The 25,191-nt window shown below is 43.8% G+C and overlaps 1 protein-coding gene across 2 annotated transcripts in view; it reads right to left on the minus strand.

The window, feature by feature from the left end:
- Positions 1 to 25,191, minus strand: part of xkr6a (XK, Kell blood group complex subunit-related family, member 6a) — a 464,827-nt gene that overhangs the window by 19,787 nt on the left and 419,849 nt on the right. Inside the window, exon 3 of one of the 2 annotated variants that reach the window (XM_078212946.1) lies at positions 7,957 to 7,962. The exons of the other annotated variant lie outside the window; for it this stretch is intronic. Within the exon in view, the coding sequence (XP_078069072.1) occupies positions 7,957 to 7,962 (6 nt within the window). The remainder of the gene's footprint in view (positions 1 to 7,956; positions 7,963 to 25,191) is intronic. 2 annotated transcript variants of the gene reach the window in all.

Genomic DNA, 25,191 nt, shown 5'->3' on the forward strand with positions numbered 1-25,191 from the left:
ATTCATTCTGGCATATGACCACAATATTGAAATGTGAATTCATGCTGATGATGTCACAACATTTGGCGGTGGGAAATGGGGTGGGCCATTGCAGGGGGAGGGGACAATCACTTTCTGGTTTTATGTCACCAGAAATGCACCCAGGACCTTCTCGCGGTATTTCTCAATCCTGCAACTGAACACACCCATACCGATTGGGTGAGGAAAATCCAGGTCACAATCTAATTGAACGCATAAGATTCTGAGGGAATAAATGTTAAGCAGATGTTCCCCCTCATGGAGAATTTAGAATTTTGACAAAGTTTCAAAATAAAGGTTCTCTCATTTAAGATGGAGTTGAGGAGAAATTTATTTTCTCAGAGGGTCAAGAATCTTCGAATTCTCAACTCAGAGTTGTGTTGAATGAATCTTTTAATATATTCAAGGCTGAGATAGACAAATTCTTGAATGATAAAGAAATCAAGGGTTATAGGATACAGGCAAGAAAGCGGAGGTAAGGCCAAGATCAGATGAGCCATGATCTTATTGAATGGTGGAGCAGGTTTGAGGGGCCTTTGGCCTACACCTGTTCATATTTCTTATTTTCTCATGTTCCTGGTGGGGCAATATTGTTTTGATTCATTTACAGGATGTGGGTGTTGCTAAGCCAGCATTGATTGGCCATGCTAAATTACCCATCGTGTCCCAAGATGCATGGGTTGGATGGATTAGCCATGGTAGATGTGTGGGGTTACAGGGATAGGACGGGGGAGAGGGCATGGGTAAGACACTCTGTCAGAAAGTTGGTGCAGATTCGATGGGCCAAATGGCTTCTTCTGCACTGGAGGGATTCTATGATGCAAATACACAAGATAAAGCTCTCCTTGTTTTTTTCTTGGTCAGCTATCTGCTTTCAAATGTGAGGATTGTTTGCACCTTTATTTCTGGTTTACACAATTTGCAGATTTGTTGTTAATATCCAAGTATTTTGCAGTTCTCATCTAAACTGAAAGGTTGATAAGGTTGATATTTGTTATTGAGACCTGACCAAAAGACTGGGACAGCATTGTGTTCTATTTCCATTTTTTGTGTTTGTCAAAAAGTAGTCCGCGTTATAAGCAAATTGAATGAGCTTCTGGAGATAAAATGGATACAGCTTTGATACATTATTCTGGTAACGTTCAACAGACCAGCAAAATGCCATACATCTGAAACATCTCTCCACACAGTGCTTGGCAGAATATGTAGACTGTTATTACTTTATGTGTACCTTCAGTTCCCAGGATTCTTTATAAAATGATTCTAATATTATATCAATAGTAGAACCCAGCACTTCAGAGAGATGTGTTAGAGATAGGAGAGAGACAGGCAAACTGTACATCTTTCCTCTCACCAACTGTCTGTGAGCAGAAGATGATTTGAATTATTTTCAAAGTATGTGGTGGCGTGTTTTCCCAAACCCTTTGTAAGTATGGTCTAATTAACTAATAATCATTATGCAAATTTGCTGTGAGTTCACTCTGAAGATTAGTTTATTCCACATTCAAAACCCAGGGGAAGAGTGTTTGCAAATTTCCACTCCACTACACACACACATGCAAGAAGGGGCAAGGGATTTAAACAAGAATTTTACAACTATGGGCAGTAACAGTACAAGAACCACAGAAATGAATATTAGTTTACATGATTTCCAGAGGCACAGTCCAATGGAGAACTCTTTCATGTCGGACCTCAAGTTCAGCTGGCTGAAGACCTGAGTTGTAGAGTTCCCTTTACAGTTGCTGCTGATACTCCAAGATGAATTATATACACAGCGACTGGGTTGGTTCTGCAGTCAATAATAGGAAATCTTACAGCAGAGACTGGCTTCAGGGAGCAGATTGTTGTTCTGCCTGGAGTTCTATTTCTTGGTGGTTCGCCAGTTGGATGTTAAACAGCAGACTGTCTGAGGCCAAAGATGTAAAGTTAATGCTGTCCAAAACGCTAGAGGCTTGGGGTCATGTGACATGGTCCACTAATGGTTAATTGTAGCTTAATAATCAGTTTCTGTGCTTGTGACCAGAATTCCATTGTCCCTCCTTAGGAGAGAGACAAAGTGGCTATTAGCATCTCTTCTGGTATAATGAATTTTGATTTCTCTCTTTGTGATAGTTCAGGTTAGGGAACCAATTCATCTGCACTTCCTCTGCTTTCATTGATTACAAGGGGTTTGTATTAAGGCGCAAGATTCCACAGGTTGAGAGAGGAATTATTTTGTTCTTGTAACTCATGGTGGTAGCTCTCAGAACAAATGGCCAGTCCTGTGGTCATGTGACTTGCAGCAGCCATCTTTATTTGTTCAACAGAAAATCAAGTTTTTAAACATGGCAAAAGAATAAAGTTCTAGATTTCTTTTCGCGTTAATGGACCTAACAAATGTCTTCTTACTCATGATGGAAATGTAACTTTTTCCAGATAAAGGGTACTTTTAGCTGACTTGTCCTTTTATTAAAAGATTGCAAAATCACTGAGAGTTCTCAAAGAAAGGGCCTTCAATGAAACCATGTTCTGAGTTTTTCCAGGACTATGCTCCCTTCTAGAGTAAAAAGAAAATTTAGACATTCTGATAAAAACTGCTACCTTTGTTACCATTTTAATTCATTATAGAAAAGGTCTAGTTCAGTTCACTGTGTGCTTGGTAGTAGGAATCCTTATTCTAGTTGTCAAACTCTACAGCTGAAATTATTCACACATTGATAACTATATTATATCCCTGATGGCATTGAGGGCTACTAAAGATCAGGATTTAATGTTCAGATTAAGTTTCACACTGCCTTCAAAGACTAAAATCTAATTTATTCTTCAAGTTTTAAAATTAACAAAGCTCCACTGAGACCAGTAGAAACTTGAAATATTAATCTATCCAAACAGCAGAAGAATGCTGACTTTATTTTTCCAAAAGGCAGTTATCTGTTTCCAAAAGTAAGGAACAGAGCCTGAAAAATTCAACCTCATGGGGAAGTGTCTGTCTACACGATATAATAACAAATGGATTGAATTTGATTTTGCTTTTAGGAACACAGGGACAGGAGGAGGCAGTTTAACCTACTTTTTACCCTTCCAGCTTCTGCATTCAGATGATCATCCACTGCGATTTCCACCAATTGCCGCATGATGCCGTCACCAAACATCTTTCCCTCACCTCCCCCATCAGAATTGCAAAAGGATCGTTCCTTCCGTGACACCCTTGTCCTCTCCTTCATGAACCCAACACCTCATTGCCTTCCTATGCAATCACAGGTGTTGAAACTTTTACCTCCTTCCTGTCCATGGCCTAAACATTCCTTTCAGGTGAAGGACTTGCACTTCTTTCAATTTGCTACTGTATTCGCTGCTCACAATGCCATTCCCTCTACATTGGGAAGACTAAATGCAGAATGGGTGATGACACAGTGAGGCAGCATGGTGACACAGTGGCTAACACTGCTGCCTCACAGCGCCAGGGACCTGGGTTTAATTCCGGCCTTGGGTGTTTGTGTGGAGTTTGCACGTTCTCCCCGTGTCTGTGTGGGTTTCCTCCGGGTGCTCCGGTTTCCTCCCACAGTCCAAAGATGTGCTGGTTAGGTTGATTGGCCATGCTAAATTTTCTCTTAGTGTCCCAAGATGTGTAGGGATTAGCGGGGCAAATGCGGGGAGTTATGGGGATAGGGTGTGGGATGGACCTGGGTAAGAGAGTCAGCGAGTCAGTGCAGACTCGATAGACTGAATGGTCTCCTTTTATACTGTAGGATTCTATGATTGCTTTGCGGAACACCTTTGCTCATTCTGCAAGCATAACGCCGATTTCTCGGTCGCTTGTCATTTCAATTCACCACCTTGCTCTCATGCTCACGTCTGTCCTTGGCCTGTTGCAATGTTCCAGTGAAGCCCAAAGAAAGCTGGAGGAACAGCACTATAGCTTCTGATCAGGCAGGTTACAGTTTTTTGGACTGAACATTGAGTTCATCAACTTCAGTGCATGAATTTTGTACTCCATTTTGTATTTTTCTCTCCTAGTGTCGGTCTATATCTTATTCTGACGATTTGCTTTCAGACAGCACTGTCTTTTATTCTGCTATTGCCACCTACTCTGGATCAATGCTTTGTTTCTTTATTGCTACCATTCTCACTTTCCTGGCCTTTTGTTCCATGACATTTTTGTAACTTAGGGGGTGATTCTCAGGGGCCGCCAGCCCTAGCCGAGATTTGTGATGGTCCATTGGATCAGCTATGAGGGGGCAAAACAGCAATCTCACTGGGTATCAAACACGTTGTGAGTTTCTTGGCCCACTGCGTCTGGCCCAGAGTAGGCGAGAACCTGAGGACTACTAATTTAAATGCATTAGAAAACAATTATCAGGCTGGAAGCCAGATTCAGCAGCCTCCTGGAATGCTCCCACCCCCCGCCCCCAACCAAGTGGGAAGGGACACAGGTGACAATTAGTGCAAGTCTTGAAGAACTGGATGCTACGATACCAAGGGAGAGCATGGGGTTGAGTACTCTCTCAACACTCACCTCCAGGATGCCGAGGGGAGTCTGAGTCCAGTCAGGTATGTGGCTGGACAGTGCCCTGGCTCTACATGACAGTGCCCTGGCAATACCACCCTAGCAGTATCACCCAGTTCTCTTCCCCAGCCATTTTCAGTAGCAACCACAGTCAGAATTTAAGAGCTGCAGTCTATCTTTAAGACGTGCAGGCTAGCATTAATTGGGTGTTTGCCTCACATGAATTAGGTTGCCCTGCTGAGTGCGCAGCCACGGAGAAGTGCATTTTGCATTGGGCTGCATATCACACCTAATAAGATGAACAGGCAACAACAAGTTTGTGTGCTGCCTGTATCATTTCCATCATTTCACTCCCAATTTTTATCCCATGCGCCGTCCATAAAATGGAATGGGCCACAAAAAGTAAAAGTCTATTAGGTTTTTAACAGGCGAGAAGGTAAGCAGGTTACCGATTTCAGAACCCGTATTACTAGGGACTGGCAGGATGACATTGGATTGCTGATCTGATGTGATCATGCCGTATCTTACATCAGTGTGGGAGGTGAGGTTGCTGTTCAATTTGTCTCTGTAAAAATCTAGCCTATAAGTACAAATCCCACCATAGGAAAATTTAAATGCAATTAATTATCTGCAATGAAATGCTCTAGTCTCATTAATAATAATCACGAAACCAGCAGATTATGGTAAGAAACCAATTCGATTCACCCATGTCCTTCAGAGGAGGAGACCTGCTATCTACATGTGACTGTAGACCCACAGTTATGCAATTGACTCTCTGAATTAGCCCAGCAAGGCATTGAGTTGTATCCAACTTACTCACAAAAGATGGTGACCTTCCCAAGGTCAACTGCGGATAGGCAACAAATGCTGACCTTGCCAGCAATGCTCACCTCCCAAAAAATAACTTAAGAGAGTTTTGAAACAGCACCAACATTCTTTCAAAGCTGATAATCTGGAGAGATCATGAACTATGCCTGGAAGCTTGTGCTGTAATAGGGAGGAATTTACAATGTGAAACTTTGTTTAATTACTGATATTTTTTAACTAAATCTGAAAGGAAATAACTTCTATTTATCCGATGCCCATCTCAACCTCAGGATGCTGCAAATTGCTTTACAGCTCATGAAATACTTTTAAAATGTAATCACTATTGCTGTGCAGGGAAATGAGTTAGTCAGTTTCTACAAAGCAAACTCCCACAAACAGCAATGAAGAAACGACTAGACAATCTGTTTTAGTGATGTTGAGGGATAAATATTGCTCAGGACACCAAGAGAATCCCCAGCTTATCTTCAAAGAGTGTCACATGAGCTTTTACATCAATCCACGAGAGTAGGGAAGGTACACATTTCCCCGGCTTAACATTTAGTCTGGAAAATATCTTCCCAGTAGTGACTCACAGAGTTTGCACATTCACTTCCTATGTTTGGTACATCTATTATCTTTATAACTTGGCATGCTTTGTTTTATTCTTCGTTTATAAATCAAATTTTCAATGGCTATAATTCTGAAAATCCTGCTTCAGTGCAGTCATTTCAAAAGGAATTTAATAGCATGTTGCAAATTAATTTCAGTGAGTGGGCCATGGTAAGTATATTTGTTAGCCCTTGGGTACCTTCACTGTTAGGACAGAGGAAGGAAAAGATTCCAGATAGTAGAGGAGAAAGTTCCCCTGACAGGTACCACTTTTGAGAACAGGGAAAGTACTTAAACTTCAAACTCTTAACAGGCTTCATGTGGCATGTAGTTCCTTTCATGGAGAACTGCCATTCTAATGGATTTAGTATCTGCTGCAAGGGTAAGTGAGCCTTATGGCATAGTCACTAAATATCCCTACCTCATCTGGCATGAGGACAGAGCAGTGCCCAGACCACATCCAAAAATTCGGCCCCAAAGTTCTGTCTGAATTCCATGTGACGCATGAAATCATCATTCCATCTTCCCTTCTCCACATAAGTCTGAAATGGAACGCAGTTTGAAATCATGTGGATATGAGGACAACTCTCTGTTACTATGCAGACAAAGTTTAAAACGTCAGAACATCCACTTAGCTAAGTCCTATGGAAGTAAACCTTCATCATAAAACAAAGAATGGTTTATATTCTACCTCATACCCAGAAGCATCTGTCTAGACCAAACCATTCTCAAGAAAATGTAACTAGCTTAAGCATATTTCTTAAGAAAAACAACCAAATGAGTAATTTTCCGACTATAACCAAACATTATAGTTGGATTTGGCCTGAAAAAAATGATTGTGAAGTTTGTAAGAGCTAACTTTATCTCTGCTTTGGGTGCTTAAACAGACAAGTCATCTCTCCAATAGTGATGCTGCTTTGGGATTAACCATTTACTCTGGATAAAATGTAAATCAAGATACACAATTACTCACCTTTAATTACAGAATCCGAAACACACTGACTTTGCTACCTTTAAACCATTTGAGTCTCGCAGTAATGCAAACTTGTTCCAAGTTTTGATAATCATCTTATGCTACACCTGATAAGTTACTTGCGACAAACACTGAACATTTGAGAATTCAAGTACCATAGGTTGAAATTGGGAACATTGGTTATCGATCTGCCCCATACTTTGGTTATAGAAAAAAATAAAGCACCAGTTTCAAGTTTATAATCTTAATTTAGCTGGTATTTTGTGTATTTACCAAAAGTGTATAGAAGGAAATTACTTCCCACAATAATCCCTGTTTTCCATTAAAGTGTTCTGCACATAAGTACAACTCAATTTTTCCTCACTGTTGGGATGTTCAAAATTTTGAATACCCCTTAAACATCCACTTGCATAATGAGTTTGCAAAGTTATACGCCAACTTCTGGGTTAGGAAAAAATACTGAAATATCCCACAAACACTGTTCATCATATTTCTTTGCACCAGGCAAATCCCTTCCTAACAGATTCTGCCCACAATATTAGACATTGGCAATCAGCAATGAGGGACAGCATCTAATTTGTAGATTTTTCATATTTATTTTTGTGGTTTGCTTCACAAATACATTCTTTTAGATTGTAGGTAATTTGCCTAGTGATGCAACAAGAGTTATTTCCATGCAGATAATCACTTAATCTTAACAAACCTAAATACAACGTGTTAAGGGTATCAGGAAATAGAGTATTTTTGCTGTTGAACAGATTAAAGTAAAGTTTATTTATTAGTGTCGCAAGTAGGCTTACATTACACTGCAAGAAGTTACTGTGAAGATCCCCTAGTCACCACACTCCACTATATTGAGGGAGATTTTAGCATGGCCAATGCACCTGACTGTCACGTCTTCAGACTGTGGGAGGAAACCAAAGCACCCGGAGGAAACCCATGCAGATACAGGAAGAACATGCAAGCTCCACACAGACAGTAACCCAAGCTGAGAATCGAACCCAGGTCCCTGGCGTTGTGAGGCAGACCATGACAGTAATTTTTTTTTTAAAACACCGAAAACCTTGTACTTTTGTTGAGAAGAACTAAATATAAAGAAGGCTGGGATTTTCAGGTGAAGAACTTGAAATTTTAATCTCTTAAAAGGATAGGCATCCATTCTAACTTGACGTTATCTGAGATTAGTAGAGGATAACTCTATTCAAAGTGTAAGGGATATTTGTACCTGAAGGCGAATAATGTTGTATTACCTTAAGTATGAGCTTCTTAATTCTTTGAATGTAATTCCACCTACATATACGAAATGTAAGCCATCTTCCGAACAAGATAAAAGCTATAGGAACAGATCCTTCCTGAGTTTTGCACCTCACGATAATCAATTGAGCTTCCCCAGCCCTCACCAAACACAAAGCCTTGTTTTACTATCCATTTTTTAAACAGCAGTGACAAAGGCATCAGGTTAATACAACAAAGCAAACTGACACAAATATAAAATGATAAGCTCTAAATATTCCAGCTAAGAATGACAAAATAAATGGTGGTGGAGGATCAAAACTTTGCACATGAAGACTGAACTGCACTCATGGAATGAGGAAGGACATTTTGAATGTAAATAAATGAATATTTTCCCTGATTTATTGAACCTCCGCATGCAAATGACCTACTCAAATAAGACAAAAGTACAAGTTAGCAATCATAACTCAATATCTCCAGTCACAGTTTGTGTGATATCTCAATATCACACAAAAGGTGTCAGGTAATATTTTAGCATCACAATTTCATGGCAAAAATGGATGTAAGCAGCTTAAGATGAAAAATATGGACAGCATGTTAGAGTTGACAAAGAACAAATGGTGCACCAAACACTAGAGCATGAAGTTCACATACCATGTGAGCAACTGCAAGAAACATGATCGTTTTCAAAGGCAGAAGTTCATGATTATACAAATTTACAAGTTCAACTGGATAAATTAATGGTTTTAGCTCCTAAATGTTTCCCATTAATAGAGCTAATGCGGCAAAGTCTGTCATTCACTACCCAACTTCTCAGTAAATGTAGCAAGACCCAAGGGTTGAACAGAGAATTTTTGTTGCTATACTCGGCCTTTTAGAGATACATGCTGGAATTTTACCGGCACACCTACATCAGAATTGGGGCGGGTGAGGCTTGCAGAATGGCATTCTCCATTGGCCTTGGGTGGGATCATACAAGCCTTGGGCAGGCGAGGCAGTAAAATTCCGGTCATAATGTCAAAAAAAGGGTTGAAGATGTTCGATCTCTTATCCCTGATAAGGATGGCAGTCAGATTATGGAGGAAATTTTCCAGATTCATGGGGAGGGGGATTGGGAGAATAGCAGGGCTGGAGAAGCTCAAGAATTCCTTATGTGTCTTGGTGGTGTTTGCCTTCCCAGAATGCGTTTAACGACAGGCAATGTTTTAAATCTCACATGGGCCTCCTCTGGTCACTTGGCTCATTGCTGGGCAGCTGATAACATGGGATTTCCCCAATGTGGATCTGAAAATTAGGTCTTGTCATTGTTGAAATAAGCAGGCTGTAATTTTATGGCCGGAATTCTCTGGCGGATTCTCTGGTAAGAAGTCTCACAACACCAGGTTAAAGTCTAACAGGTTTATTTGGTAGCAAAAGCCACTAGCTATCAGAGCGCTCGCTGCACCTTCGTCAAATGATTGGGATTTCAGTTCACAAACAGGGCATATAACGACACAAACTCAATTTACAAAATAATGGTTGGAATGCGAGTCTTTACAGGTAATCAAGTCTTAAAGGTCCAGACAATGTGAGTGGAGAGAGGGTTAAGCACAGGTTAAAGAGATGTGTATTGTCTCCAGCCAGGACAGTTAGTGAGATTTTGCAAGCCCAGGCAAGTCGTGGGGGTTACAGATAGTGTGACATGAACCCAAGATCCCGGTTGAGGCCGTCCTCATGTGTGCGGAACTTGGCTATCAGTCTCTGCTCAGCGACTCTGCGCTGTCGTGTGTCGTGAAGGCCGCCTTGGAGAACGCTTACCCAAAGATCAGAGGTCGAATGTCCGTGACTGCTGAAGTGTTCCCCAACAGGAAGAGAACACTCCTGCCTGGTGATTGTCGAGCGATGTTCATTCATCCGTTGTCATAGCATAGGATTCTCTTGTCCCAATGGCGGCGCACCCCCCCTGCTGCGGGTTTCCCATTGGAATTCCCATTAACAGCGATGGGACCAGAGGATCCCGCCGCCGGTGAATGGTGCACCATCACCCGCTACCAAGAAAAACACTGAGGGTAGGCCAGAAAATCTTGCCCTATATCTTAAGTGGAACCCCTCTCCATCCAGTGCAAGCCTTGTCCAGGGCCTGAATTGTTACTGTAGGTAATATTCCTCGTGGTTGAGAATACAGTGGTTTGGTGGAGCAATCTCAATTTTTAGGATTTTGATAATTTGTCCAAACCTTTCATGCCCATATTGGGGTGGTTGTGGGGTTGGGCGGGTGGGGGGGTGCTGTTAAAACTATATCCATAATGTTGAATCCATATTCTGTTTTGTGTGCGTTGGATTGTTCGCTCGAAGTGAAATTGGGAGCATTGTAGAAAGTGGTGGTGATGCAGTGAGATGTGATTGTTAACTTTGCAACATTGAGTGGAGAGGATGAGTATACATGACAAATGTCCAGCATTGCTAAGAAGCAGAACAGCACCAAAATGCAAGGAAATGAACTTGTGAATGAAATATTTTTGAGGTGTAGTTACTGTTGCAGTGTAGGCAATGCAGCAGCTAATTTGCATGCTGCAAGGTCCCACAAACAGTCCCGGCTGAAATAAAATTTAAAAAGGTGTCTGAGGACTGAGGTTTGTGCTTGAATTTGCTGCCTAGGCACCCTTTGCAGCGTTTCTCCATCATAATTTATTTTTACAGGTCTGCAGCTCCCTAAGACCACTCTGCAGTGGCTCTGAGGGGGAGCGCATTGGAATTGTCAGCCTGCACCCTCCCTTTCCTTGGTGCCCACCCTCTTCTCACTCTCCCTGGCAAACTGAGCCTCTCTCAGCAAGTGTTTCACACTGTTAATTGCCCAGCCAGTGTACAATTACATTCTGGGGCCGCTCGTGCCTTGTATGTCTGCTTGCGGACTCACTGAGCGCGTGTCCGACGGGCAAAACATTCAGGCCCCTAAAACACTGGCAGGGCCTCAACTGGAGCATTGTGTCCAATTCTAGGTATCTGACTTTCAGAAGGAAGTGAATGTTTTAGAGAGGTTGTCGAAATGATTTAAAAGAATGTTTCCAGAAATGAGGGACTTCAGCAACATGGGTAGATTGGAGAAGCTGAGTTATTCAGAGAAAAAAAATTTGAAAGGAAATTTAACAATATGTTTAAAAGCAAGAGGGATCTGGATGGAGTGAGCAGGGAGAAGGGTTGAGAACCAGACATCACTGATTCTTAGTGACTGACAAAAATATCACCTGCAACAGGAGGAAAATCTGTTTTATGCAGCAAGTGATCTGTCTGGAATGTGCTGTTTGCAAGTGCGGCGAATTTGAACGTGCCTTTCAAAAGGGAATTGGATAAGCACCTGAAGAAATAGCATCTTCCGAGTTACAGGGAAAGGGCTGGAGAATGGGATTGGCTGACGTATTCTTACAGAGAACCAGGAGGAGAACATTGGCCCGAAAGGCCGCCTTCTGTTCTGCAACCATTCTGTGATTCTATGAAATAAGTGACCAGATCATCTAGTTTTAGGTTTAGGTTGTGGGATAAACTTAAGTCAGGACACCAGGAAAATTCCCCTGTTCTTGTTCAAATAGTTGCATGGGACTTTTTGCATCCTCAGGAGGTTAAGTGGAGCCTCAATCTGACTAGAAAGACAATGGGTGCGATTCTCCCAAAAAAGTTCTAAGTGCTGAATTCATGGGGAAACTGGTGTGTGTCCCGAATGATTTTTCCAGTGGGAGTTCACACTCGAATCTCCCCCACTGTGTGCAATGCAGAGGTCACAGTCGTGAATATCATTAAAAGCTTTTTGGGGGAGGGCCTAATCACACCGGACTCTGACAGATCCGGGTTTCTGCGCACGCGCAGTGGCCCCGAACTGTCAGTCTGCACTTTTCTGGCCAGCTCAATCGCTGGCCAGCCCGGAATCCCACAGTACTCCCCACCCCCCCCCCCCCCATCTCTCCCACAGCCTGATTGCGGCCCCCCAACCATTCTTGTGCCGGCCCTGACCCTCCCCACCCTCCTGGAGTGCCCCGATCTCCAGCCCCCCCTCCCCTGCAGATCCCCCCACCATACCTGCCACCCCCAGGGGAGGCAAACCCCCCCCCCCAGCAAACCCCCTCCCGTCACGTGAGGCAGAGCCCCCCGGCAGACCACTACTCCCCGACCCTCCGCCGGATCTCTACTCCCCCACCCCCCGCCAGACTGTCCCGATCACTGGCCTCCCTCCAGTCCCGTCTGATCCCCATGCAGAGCGGAACCCCCCACCCGAATGAATCACCCCGTAGGCCCTGCCCCCAGCCGGCCCCTCCCCAGGCCCCACCCCCTTGGCACTGCTCCATACCCGGTGGGCAGTGCCAAGGTGCCCACTGGGCATGGGCACTTTGGCCCTTGGGCAGTGCTGGGGGCACAGGTTGGCACTGTCTGGATTCCCAAGCTCAGGGGACATCCCTCCCCCACTGCCTGACTTGGGGGACCCCGATTGCCCCCTTCACTCCAGGGAGGTCAGACTGCTAGTTTCCTGATTGTGGAGAGCTAATCTGAACACCGCTGGAGTGAAATATACCTGGCGGGGTGGGAGATGCTAGCGGGCCTGGAGACTTCAGTCCCGGGCCTGTTAATCACATTTAAATAACATTAAAATAAGATTTAAATCACTTACCTGCTGTTCTTGCCGGTTTCCAGCGTGATCCTGACTGCGCCGGATATCTGGCGCTCGGAGATGCATGCATGGCAGGAACGCATGCACGAATCCCGCGAATCGCCCCACACGCAATTCTCCCGGCCCGCCACATTGAGAATCGCCCCCAGTACCTCTGACAGTACAGCACTCCCTCAGTACTGCACGGACATGCCAGCCCAGATTATGTGTTCAAGCCTCCAGAGTAAGTCTTGAACCCACAATGATTTAACTCAATAGCCAGGGCATTACCACTGAACCAAAGCTGAAACTTAATCATCTATAATTCACAGAGCAAGCCAGCTGATTGATTCCTGCTTATCAGAGACAAATCCGGATCAGGGAATTTTACCACTTCATCAGTCCCACAAATGCTTTTTCATTGTCTCCCTTTTGCGGTGTTGCTGTCTGATCTCCAGCTGCAGCAACCTTCTTCCTCACAGCAGCAAGTGCCTCAGCTCAAGCATTGAACCCACTAAACAAGTTTAAATAGGCCTGACAGCATAAAGTGTGCTGGTGATTGGTGATTTGGGTGGGTGGATCGTTCGACCCCACTACACCTCTGGCAACCACTGGAGCAGACAATCCTAGATGCTGTGTAAGATTTGTAGAAAGGATTGGCAGGGGAGTGGGGGTGGTGGGGTGGTGGGGGGTGGTGGGGGGTGAACTATTCACAGGAACCAAATCGACGTTGCTCCTACAGGGATACAAATGTCAAACATGTATTGTAAATAGCCTCCATGATACTTGTATTTGACTGATACAGCTTGGCCTATTGTATCAAACATCTTGAAACATCTAACCAATGTGGAGCAATCAATCAACATTGTGAACTCCCTGACCGTAACTCTTTCAGAATCCACATAAAGTTCTCGATCAAACTTCAGTTAGTGTGATTGCTGAGGCCCTTAATTATTTTATTACTGTTCAGGTGAGATATTCCATCCAAACTCACCTGTGATCCTTGTAAACCTTCAAACAGAGATAATTCTACCCTTCACATTATGTTTATTTACATGGGATTTAAATCCTCCTCCCTGCCCATCTGAGACAGAAAGATGTGCATTGTGTAACTGTGGTGGGCACGTGGTGGTAAAGACTAGGTCAGAACTCTGATTCATTGAGTCTCGATCTTGCCTGGGAGTGACCTTTGACTCCGCCTTAAGGTTAAACGGTGGACCAAATGTATCGTTTCCCAAGGTTGGAATTCCTATGGCCCTGCCTGCCAAACACTGATAAGGGAATTAGCAGCTGGTACACCCAGAAGCAAGAGCCATCTTGGCCTTTGCAGTAACAGTTGCAGGACCCACATTGATATCCAAGCATAGAAGAGGAGGAGTTTCACATTTTAAAATGTTTTTCTTTCACTTGACAAGGAAGCTAGCAGAAGTACAGACAGAGGTTTTCAGGGTGGGTTGGGGGAGTGGGGTACAGATGATGGGCAAGATCACCTTGGGCATTAATACAGAGACAGCAGAGGTCATCGACAATACTCTGATTTTTATATCTAAAGCAAGAGATTTTGAGAGCTCCAAATAAACTATTCAGAGCAGATATTTGCATTAATTTGAGAGAGAATGCAAGCACGGTGTTCACAGAAAAGACTGATGACAGATAGTGGAAGTGGTAACTTAAGAGCTTAAGAACTTTTAGAATCAGAAAAAGAGACAAAATCTCAAAGCAACCTAGTTCACACAACATTCACAGTCTCACCCTTCTCCAGAAACATGCCTGGTTACCTTCTGAACTTATTTAATTGCTTCAAGAGCTTTCTCAGGTAGCTTCGTTCTGGAACTCTAGTACACCTTGTGCAAAGAAGTATTATAGCTTAGCTCTTTTTACTCATTACTTCCCATTTCAATGTTTGTTCATGGCTATTTTACCCTTTTACAACTGTAACTTATTTGTTTTGATCAACTTCGTCAATTCTATTTGAGTTATCAAAGCTTCATAAGGTCACCTCCAGATTTCCTTTAACAATGAGAATAAGCCTGATTTTCTTAACCTCCTCAACTTAGGTTCCTGGTTGCCTCTCATGGGCAACAATATCCCTTCTAAAATTAGGTGAATAGAACTGCATACTGTAGTCACAATACCATATGACCACCATCTTGCTCAGTAACCATGTATCCACCGATTTTAGATTACGTGCACCACTTAGTATCTTACATACACAGCGGCTGGGGAATGATAATGTACTAACCTGACAATACAGGGTACCAAACTTTTAAAGGGACAATGTTTTCCCCTTCATGGATTACAATCGCTCGGGTATAAAAAATCAGCAGATAAAAACCTACATGCATTCAACCAAATTGCATCAATGTGCTGGGTTTTCAGAATAAACAGAAACATCTCATAGGATTTTTTAGTTAACAATTTTCTGGCATAGTGCTCTTCTCAGCTTCATTTTGCAAAAAAGATCCAAGTATGTTAATATGGAATATTTTTTCAGTTTGCACCCATAAGTCCAAAATTTGAACGATTATGCTAAATGCTTCCAGCTGAAATTAAAAGCTTCAGTTAAATTATGTGGCTGCAAAGGAACAACAATGACATGAATTATATATTTGGCAGAATTTTTCTGAGTGGTTGAAGCAGAGGAAATGTGTATTATCTCAATGGCATAATGCACAAATGTGGCGATTGTCTCTTTAAGGATCAGTCTGCAGAATAAGAGTGACATGACCTGGGGTATCAATTGGGGAGCAGGGTAGGGAATCACCCTGCTAAGAGTGGGCTTCTGTACTCAGAGTCATCTCAGGAGCTGATTGCAGCCACAAGGCTGCAAGCTTCTGTATAATTTTGACCTGTGAACAAATGAGTTGTGTTATCCCTAAACTGGTGAACGAGCATCTTTACATTTAGCGATGAAGGTAAAAAGAGATCCTCAAACTTTGAGTATCCAAGGTTACATTGAAGTTGAGAAAAGAAAAAGAGTACTGACCAAGATGCCCTCTTTGGATGGATAGATCTATTTAAAGGGACAATGGAGGACTGGACACAATACGTAGGGCACCTTGGGTATTACTTCCAAAATAGGGGAGGAGGCAAGTGCCAGGCAACCCTCCCGAGTGTGTGTGGAACCCAAACTCATAATCTAATTCACAATCTCACAGCCCCAAGTACACCCAACTCCAAATCATTCAGTGAACTCTTGGAATTGGTGAAGTCACATTTCCAGCCTAAACCAGGTATCTTCCAGAGATTCAAGTTTATTTCAAGGGGAAGAGCTCCAGGTGAAACGATTGCGAATTATATCACTAAATTGAAACAGATATCAGAGTATTTAGATTTAGATGCTTCAGGCAGGATAGAGGAGGATGTAAAAGGGGTGGGGGAGTTGCATTACTGGTTAAGGAAAATATCACAGCTGTACTGAGGGAGGACACCTCGGAGGGTTCAGGCAGCGAGGCAGTATGGGTAGAGCTCAGGAATAGGAAAGGTGCAGTCACAATATTGGGGGTTTATTATAGGCCTCCCAACAGCCCGTGGGAGATAGAGGAGCAGATATGCAGACAGATTTTGGAAAGATGCAAAAACAACAGGGTTGTTGTGGTGGTTGATTTTAACTATCCCTATATTGACTGGGTCTCAATTACTGCTAGGGGCTTGGATGGGGCAGAATTTGTAAGGAGCGTCCAGGAGGATTTCTTGAAACAGTATGTAGATAGCCCAACTCAGGAAGGCACCATATTAGACCTGGTATTGGGGAATGAGCCCGGCCAGGTGGTCGAAGTTTCAGTAGGAGAGCATTTCGGGAACTGTGATCATAATTCCGTAAGTTTTAAGGTGCTTGTGGATAAGGACAAGAGTGGTCCTCGGGCGAAGATGTTAAATTGGGGGAAGACTAACTACAATAACATTAGGCAGGATCTGCAGAGTGGAGGAGGCTGTTTGAGGGTAAATCAACATCCAACATGTGGGAATCTTTCAAATGTCAGTTGATTGGAATTCAGGACCGGCATGTACCTGTGAGGATGAAGGATAAGTGTGGCAAGTATCAGAAACCCTGGATTACTAGGGATATTATGAGCCCTGTCAAAAAGAAAAAGGAAGCATTCGTAAGGTCTAAAAGACTTAGGACAGCCCTGAAGAATATAAAGAATGTAGGAAGGAACTTAAGGAAGGAGTTAGGAGGGATAAAAGGGGTCATGAAAAGTCCTTGGCAAATAGGATTAAGGAAAATCCTAAGGCATTTTATACGTATGTAAAGAGCAAGAGGGTAGCCAGGGAAAGGGTTGGTCCACTCAAGGATAGTGGAGAGAATCTATACATGGAACCAGAGGAAATGGGCGAGATACTAAATGAATACTTTGCCTCAGTATTCACCAAGGAGAGGCACTTGATGGATGTGAAACCTAGGGTAAGGTGTGTAGATATTCTGGGTCAGGTCGATATCAAAGAGGAGGAGGTATTGGGTGTCTTAAAAAGCATTAAAGTAGACAAGTCCCCAGGGACTGATGGGATCTAGCCCAGAATATGGAGGGAGACAAAGGCGGAAATTGTTGGGGCCTTGACAGAAATCTTTGTATCCTCATTGGCTACAGGTGAAGTTTCAGAGGACTGGAGGGTAGCCAATGTTGTTTCATTGTTTAAGACGGGCAACAGGGATAATGCAGGAAATTATAGGCTGGTGAGCCTTACGTCAGTGGTAGGGAAATTATTGGAAAAGTTTCTTAGGGACAGGATTTACTCACATTTGGAAACAAGTGGACTAATTATTGAAAGACAGCATGGTTTTGTGAAGGGGGGTTGTGCCTCACTAACTTGATCGAGTTTTTTGAGGAAGTGACAAAGATGATAGATGAGGGAAAGGCAGTGGATGCTGTATACATGGACTTCAGTAAAGCCTTTGACAAGGTACCTCATGGTGGACTGGTGCAAAAGGTGAAGTCACACGGGATCAGAGGCGAGCTGGCAAGATGGATACAGAACTGGCTTGGCCATAGAAGACAGAGGGTGGCAGTAGAGGGGCGCTTTTCTGAATGGAAGACTGTGACTAGTGGTGTTCCACAGGGATTAGTTCTGGGACCTTTGTTGTTCAGAGTATATTTAAATGATTTGGAGCAAAATGTAGCTCGTCTGATTAGTAAGTTCGCAGATGACACAAAAATTGGTGGAGTTGTGGATAGTGAAGAGGATTGTCAGAGGATACAGCAAGATATAGACCGGTTGGAGACTTGGAGAAATGGCAGATGGAGTTTAATCCAGACAAGTGTGTGATAATGCATTTTGGAAGGTCCAATGCATGTAGGAATTATACAGTAAATGGTAGAATCTTTAGGAGTATTGACAGGCAGAGAAATCTGGGCATACATGTCCACTGATCACTGAAAGTGGCATCGCAGATGGATAAGGTAGTGAAGAAGGCATATGGCATGCGTGTCTTCATCGGTCAGGGCATTGAGTATAAAAATTCGCAGGTCATGCTGCATCTGTACAGAACCTTAGTTAGGCCTCATTTAAAATATTGTGTATAATTCTGGTTGCCAGACTACCAGAAGGTTGTAGATGCTTTGGAGAGGGTACAGAAGAGGTTTACCAGGATGTTGACTGGTCTGGAGGGTACTAGCTATGAGGAGAGGTTGGATAAACTTGGTTTGTTCTCACTGGAATGACGGAGGTTGTGGGATGACCTAATAGACATTTACAAGATTATGAGTGGCATGGACAGAGTGGATCGTCCAATGCTCTTTCCTGGGGTAGAAAAGTCAAGTACTAGGGGACATAGGTTTAAGGTGCGTGAGGAAAAGTTTAGAGGAGATGTGCGAGGCAAGTTTTTTTACACAGAGGGTGGTGAATATCTGGAACGTGCTGCCCATGGAGGTGGTGGGAGCAGCTACGATAGCGGCATTTAAGGGGCAACTAGACGAATACATGAATAAAATGGGAATGGAAGGATACGGACTCCGTAAGTGCATACAGTTTTAGTTTAGGCAGGCATCATGATCGGCGCAGACTTGAAGGGCTGAAGGGCCTGTTCCTGTGCTGTACTTTTCTCTGTTCTTTGTTCTTTATTGCGATTTTGGAGCCACCTTGAATGATATGTTATGGGACAGATTAGTCTGCAGGGTGAATAACAAAGTGATTCAACAGAGATTACTTGCAAAGGTTGATATAAATTTTAAAAGAGCAATGGAGATAGCACAGGCAATGGAAAGTGCTGAAAAACATGCACAAGAATTAAAGAGCACGCCAAATGGCACTGTTCACTAGTTAGGGTGAGAAGCTGCAGTCAGCAGTGGCACTAAAACCGAAGAAGTAGTCGCGGGGCAGGAAACAAGTTCAGTCACAAATAAGACAAGAAGATTTAAAAGAGGCAATCAGTCAACGAAGTTTGAAGTGGAGTGTTACCAATGTGGAAGTAACCACTCCCCTGAATCCTGCAAGTATAAAGGAGGCTGAGTGTTTTTCTTTTGTCATAGGAGGGGCCACTTAAGGCATAGGTGCGAGTCGAGTCAAGTCTACTGAGTAGCCGATAAAATAATGTGTAACCAGTGTTCAACGTGGAACAGTCTAGCACCAACGATTTAAATATTCACTCACTGTTTAATGTTAAAGCGGGCATAATGGCCCATATTACTGTAATGCTCCTGTAAATTGGAAGCCTCTTAAGATGGAAGTTGATACAGGGGCATCAGCGACATATCGGTACTTGAGAGAAGGATTCAACCATTGAATTTGAAGATCACTGCGGCCAAGTTAACAACTTACACTGGCGAAGCAATAAAACGAGTGGGCACTGCAATGGTACCTGTAAGCTATGGGCAACAGTCTGCCCATTTCCCAGTGATCATAGTGACAGGTGAAGGACCAAGCCTTCTTGGCCGCAGTTGGGTTAAGGAAATCAGAAGACCATAAGAAGAACATTCGAACTAGGAGCAGGAGTAGGCAATTTAGCCCCTTGAGCCTGGTCTGTTATTTAATACAATCATGACTGATCTCATCTTGGCCTCAACTCCACTTATTTGCCCATTCACCATAGCCTTTAAACCCTTACTAATTAAAAATCTGTCTACCTCTTCCTCAAAATTAACTCAACATCCTGGCATTCACCACTCTCTAGGGTAGTGAATTCCACAGATGCTCCTAATCTCTGTTTAAAATCTGCCACCCCTTATCCTAAAACTATGACTCTCTTGGTCCAGGTTGCCCCACAAGAGGAAGCATCCTCTCCATGTCTACTTTGACAATCCACATTATCAGCTTATACACCTCAATTAGACCTCCTCTCATTCTTCTAAACTCCAGGGAGTATAGGCCCAATCTACCCAATTTCTCTTCATAAGACAAACTCCTCATTTCTGGAATCAATTTAGTGAACGCTCTCTGAACTGCCTCCAATGCAACTACATCCCTCCTCTAGTAAGGGGACCAAACTGTACAGAATATTCCAAGTGCGGTCTCACTAATGCTTTGTACAGTGGCAGCAACACTTCACTACTTTTATATTCACTTCCTTTAGCAATAAATGCCAAGTTTCCATTTGCCTTCCTTATTGCCTGTTGTACCTGCTTACTCGTTTTCTGCGATTCGTTCAAGTTAAATTGGACTGAGATTTTCCAAGAGTGTGAAGGAGAGCTATTCGATCTGATGAAGAAATATGAGAGCATGTTTAGGGATGAATTAGGCAAAACAAAAGGCCTACTAGCAAAGATCTAAGTCGACCCTGAGGCGACTCCTCGATTCTTTAGGGCAAGATCGACCGGTACCATATGCTTTATGAAAGTAGATACTGAATTAAAGTGACTTGAAGAACTGGGCATCATCCAGTCAGTTCAGTTCTCAGAATGGGCAGCACTGATAATTCCCGTATTGAATCTGGACAAGGCTGTTCACATTTGTGGTGATTACAAGTTAACAGTAAATCGGACTGCCAAGTTGGATAAATATCCAATCCCGATTGGATGTAAGCTGGCTGGAGGTCAATCTTATTGAAAGCTAGATATGAGTCACGCATATCAGCAACTCGAATTAGTCAACGCTTCCTGATGTTATTTCATGATAAACACACACAAAGAGTTGTTTCAATACATGCCCCTGCCTTTTGACACGTCTTCAGCATGTGCAATTTTCCAGAGGATAATAGAGAGTCTGCTGCAGGGGTTGTCAGGAGTTGTGGTATAACCTTGATGATGTTCTTATTACTGGATCGATGGATGCTGAGCATCTAGCTAACTTAGAGGAGGTGCTGAGGAGAATTCAAGAGACTGGAGTCCACATCAAGAAGGAGAAATATACCTTTCAAGCCAGTGAGATAGCCTACCTGGGGTATCATGAAGATGCACAAGAATTACACCCCATGGACGACAAGGTCAAGGTCATGAAGAAGGCATTGGCCCCCAAAACCACATCTGAACTCAAGTCATTTTTGGGAATAGTAAGTTACTATTAACCAAACTCGTCAATTTTATTGGCCCCATTGCATTCTGCCAAAGAAACATCAGTGTTGGTCTTAGAAGACTCCCCCAAAAAAATATTTCAACAGAGTAAAACAATTGCTGTAATCTTCGAATGTTAGTACATTTTGACCTGTCGAAGGAACTGGTGTTGACCTGCCCTTCCATACGGTGTTGAGATGGACAACGGATCTGAAAGGCCAATAGGCTATGTCTCAAGAACCCTTTTAGGGGCTGAAAAAGGTATTCATAAATTGAGAAAGAAGGATCATCAATAGTTTTTGGTGTCAAGAAATTCCACAGGTATTGTACGGTAGGCACTATACCATCATTTCTGACTACAAGCCATTTTTGGGTCTTTTTAAAGAAGACAAGGCTATTCTGCCAATCGCATTGGCAAGAATTCAATGTTGGGTGTTAATTTTGTCCGCCCATGATTATATATTCAAGCATCGACATAGAACACACATAGTGAATGCAAATGCACCTCGCCACCTACATTTACAAGAAAGTGTCACAGCTGCTCCGGTCAGGAAATTGTCATGGCATTGAATTTTTGGACATGTTGCTAGTCTTGACAAAGCAGATGAGGTACTGGAACAGTCAGGATCCACGTCTGTCCAAAGTGAGACACAAGGATTGGGATTCTCCCCAAAAAAATTCTAAGTCACCAATTCGTGTGAAAAGGGGAGTAACTCCCACCGGCACTCTGTGCATCACAGATTATCCTAGCAGGAGTCACTCTGAAAATTAGTGGGCGAGGCATATCCCCGGTGGAGAGGCTGGCAGCATAATGATGAGCGAGCCACTGCACATGCGCTGATCTGTCAGCACCGAGAGCGGCGCATTTGCAGTAGACCCACATTGCCAGCCTCCTGATCGTTGGCCAGCTCGATTGCTGCTCAGCCCTGCAAGCCCCCATCGCTGGCTTCCTGGAGCTCCCTGGGCCAGCCCTGATCCCTCCACCCGGCAGCCCCAAGCTCCCGATTCCTGTCGATACGATAGTGTCCCCTCAGCCCTCCAGCAGCCCGGACCCCCAGCAACCCCGACCGTCGTCCTTCCTCCCTCTGCCAGTGATCCCGAATGCAGAGTGGCAGCGAGATGCCCCAACCCCACCAATTGCCCCCAATAGGCCCCACCCCTCCCTCTGGTCCCACCCCTTGTCACTGCTCAATGGGAAGTGCCACTGTATCCTTGGGCTTTGTCAGTGTCAGGCTGGCACTGCAAAAGGGGCACGGCCTCTTACCCCAGCCTCCTGGGAGTGCCTCAATGGCCTCTGTTCCCTCCAGTGGGGTTGGCCGCCTGTTCTCGGGCGGCACAGTAGCACAGTGGTTAGCACTGCTGCTTCACAGCTCCAGGGACCTGGGTTCGATTCCTGGCTTGGGTCACTGTCTGTGTGGAGTTTGCACATTCTCCTCGTGTCTGCGTGGGTTTCCTCCGGGTGCTCCGGTTTCCCCCCACAGTCCAAAGATGTGCGGGTTAGGTTGATTGGCCAGGTTAAAAATTGCCCCTTAGAGTCCTGAGATGCGTAGGTAAATATGTGGGGGTAGGGCCTGGGTGGGATTGTAGTCGGTGCAGACTCGATGGGCCGAATGGCCTCCTTCTGCACTGTAGGGTTTCTATGATTTCTATGATTTCTCCATTTACGGGAGCAGTTGTAAACCCAGCTGGACTGCTCTAGCAGTGCAGCGGGCTGGGAGAATTGTCTGCAAGATACTTACAGGTTGGGTCAATGAGCCAGTTTCTGAAGAAATGAAGCCATTTGTTATCTGCAAGGATGAATTTAGTTGCGAGGATGGCATCATACTCTGGGGAGCAAGGGTAGTCATCCCTGTACCATGATGTGAAGATGCCGGCGTTGGACTGGGGTGGGCACAGTAAGAAGTCTCACAACATCAGGTTAAAGTCCAACAGGTTTATTTGGAATCACGAATTTTAAGAGCACTGCTCCTTCATCAGGTGAGTGGTGAGGTAGGTTCACAAACACTGCATATATAGACAAAGACATAATTGCAAGATAATTAAATATTGGAATGTGAAGAATGGTCGGAATGTGAGTCTTTACAGGTAATCAAGTCTTTACAGGTACAGATAGTGCGAGTGGAGAGGGATAATCACAGATTAAAGAGGTGTGAATTGTCTCAAGGCAGGACAGTCAGTATGATTTTGCAAGTGAGACCATGCAAACGCTACAACAACGGATGAACGGACACCACGTGACAATCGCCAGGCAGGTGTGTTCCTTTCCACTCGGGGAACACTTCAGCAGTCAAGGGCATTCAGCCTTCACAAAAGTGTTCTCCAAGGCGGCCTTCAAGACACATGACAACGCAGAATTACCGAGCAGAAACTGATAGCCAAGTTCCGCACACATGAGGACGGCCTCAACCGAGATCTTGAGTTCATGTCACACTACATGTGATCCCCACCATTTGGCCTGGGCTTGCAAAGTCCGACTGACTGTCTTGGTTTGAGACAATTCACACCTCTTTAACCTGTGATAATCCCTCTCTCCACTCGCACTGTCTGTACCTGTAAAGACTTGATTACCTGTAAAGACTCACATTCCAACCATTCTTCACATTCCAATCTATAATTATCTTGCAATTGTGTCTTTGTCTATATATGCCATGTTTTTGAACCTACCTCTCCACTCACCTGATGAAGGAGCAGCGCTCCGAAAGCTCGTGATTCCATATAAACCTATTCCTATACCAGGCAGAGAGCCACTGCTAATGGAATTACACGGTGTTCATTCGGACATCTCAAAGATGAAGATGCTCGCCAGTGGTTATGTGTGGTGACCTGGTATTGATGCAGACATCAAGAGCCTAGTCAAGCACATGAACAGGGCCACTCGCAACAAAGATTGCCTATTGCAGTCCCACTTCACCCTTGGGAATGGCCTGGATGGCCATGGACACAGGTCCATATTTACTATGTTGGTCCATTCATGGGCACAATGTTTCTATTAATTGTTGATGCACACTTTAAACAGAAGGATATGTTTGAGGTGAAATCTCCTCCATTGCATGCTACTCTTGAAAGATTATGCCAATGTTTTTCCACCCACAGAAGACCTGGTCATAGTGTCTGACAATGGAACAGTATTCACAAGGGCTGAGTTTCAAAATTTCACCACATTTAATAGTATAAAGCACATTAGAATTTTGCCTACCATCCAGCATCCAATGGATTAGCTGAGTGAGCCGTCCAAACTTTTAAGTCTGGCTTAAAGAAGCAGTCAGGAGGAACCCTGCAGACTAGAATTTCACGTTTCCTTCTTGGCTACCGGCCACTCCACTTGCAATGACGGGAGTCCCTCCAACAGGGTTGTTAATGAACGTCATCTCAGAATGAGATTGAGCCTTGTATTTCCAAATTTGCCAGGGAGGGTAGAGGCCAGCCAAAGCAGTCAAAGGGCAAGTCATGATTCATGTCGGTTTACATGGTCATTTATGGTGGATGACGCCATGTATGTGAGGAATTTTGGTTGGGGTCAAATTGGGTTCCTGGAATTGTTGTCTCGAGAACTGGACCCTGTCTTATCAAGTGGATGTAGAAGGAAGGATCATCTGAAAACACAGACTGTTTGAGAAAAGCGAAATACCCCAGCAGCTGGTTTTGCCATTGGGAAGTATATTACCATCTGGAAATGTTGCCGACTGTTTTAGCACTGAAGGACCTGGTTGTTCTGTGGCAGGCACAACCAATGTTTCCATGGAAACAGATAGAACTGAACTGCCTGTGCCTGAAGTGGCACCTGTTATTGTGGTTTCGGCTGACAGCAATCCTGTGGAAGTGCCCCAGACAGAGGAGTTACACCGCTCCACAAGGATTCGGAAACCCCCGGAAAGTCTTGATTTATAATTGACTAAATTCATGTACTAAACGTTTAATTATCTGGGACTGTGTAAATTGAATATTGACATTTGTATAAAGGGACTTAGAAGGGGAGGAATATGATTATTGTCCTTTAACAGATAAATCTGAAAAGTGAGGGTCACAT

The sequence above is a fragment of the Mustelus asterias genome, chromosome 5 (assembly GCF_964213995.1).
Source record: "Mustelus asterias chromosome 5, sMusAst1.hap1.1, whole genome shotgun sequence".
Lineage (NCBI taxonomy): Eukaryota > Metazoa > Chordata > Chondrichthyes > Carcharhiniformes > Triakidae > Mustelus > Mustelus asterias.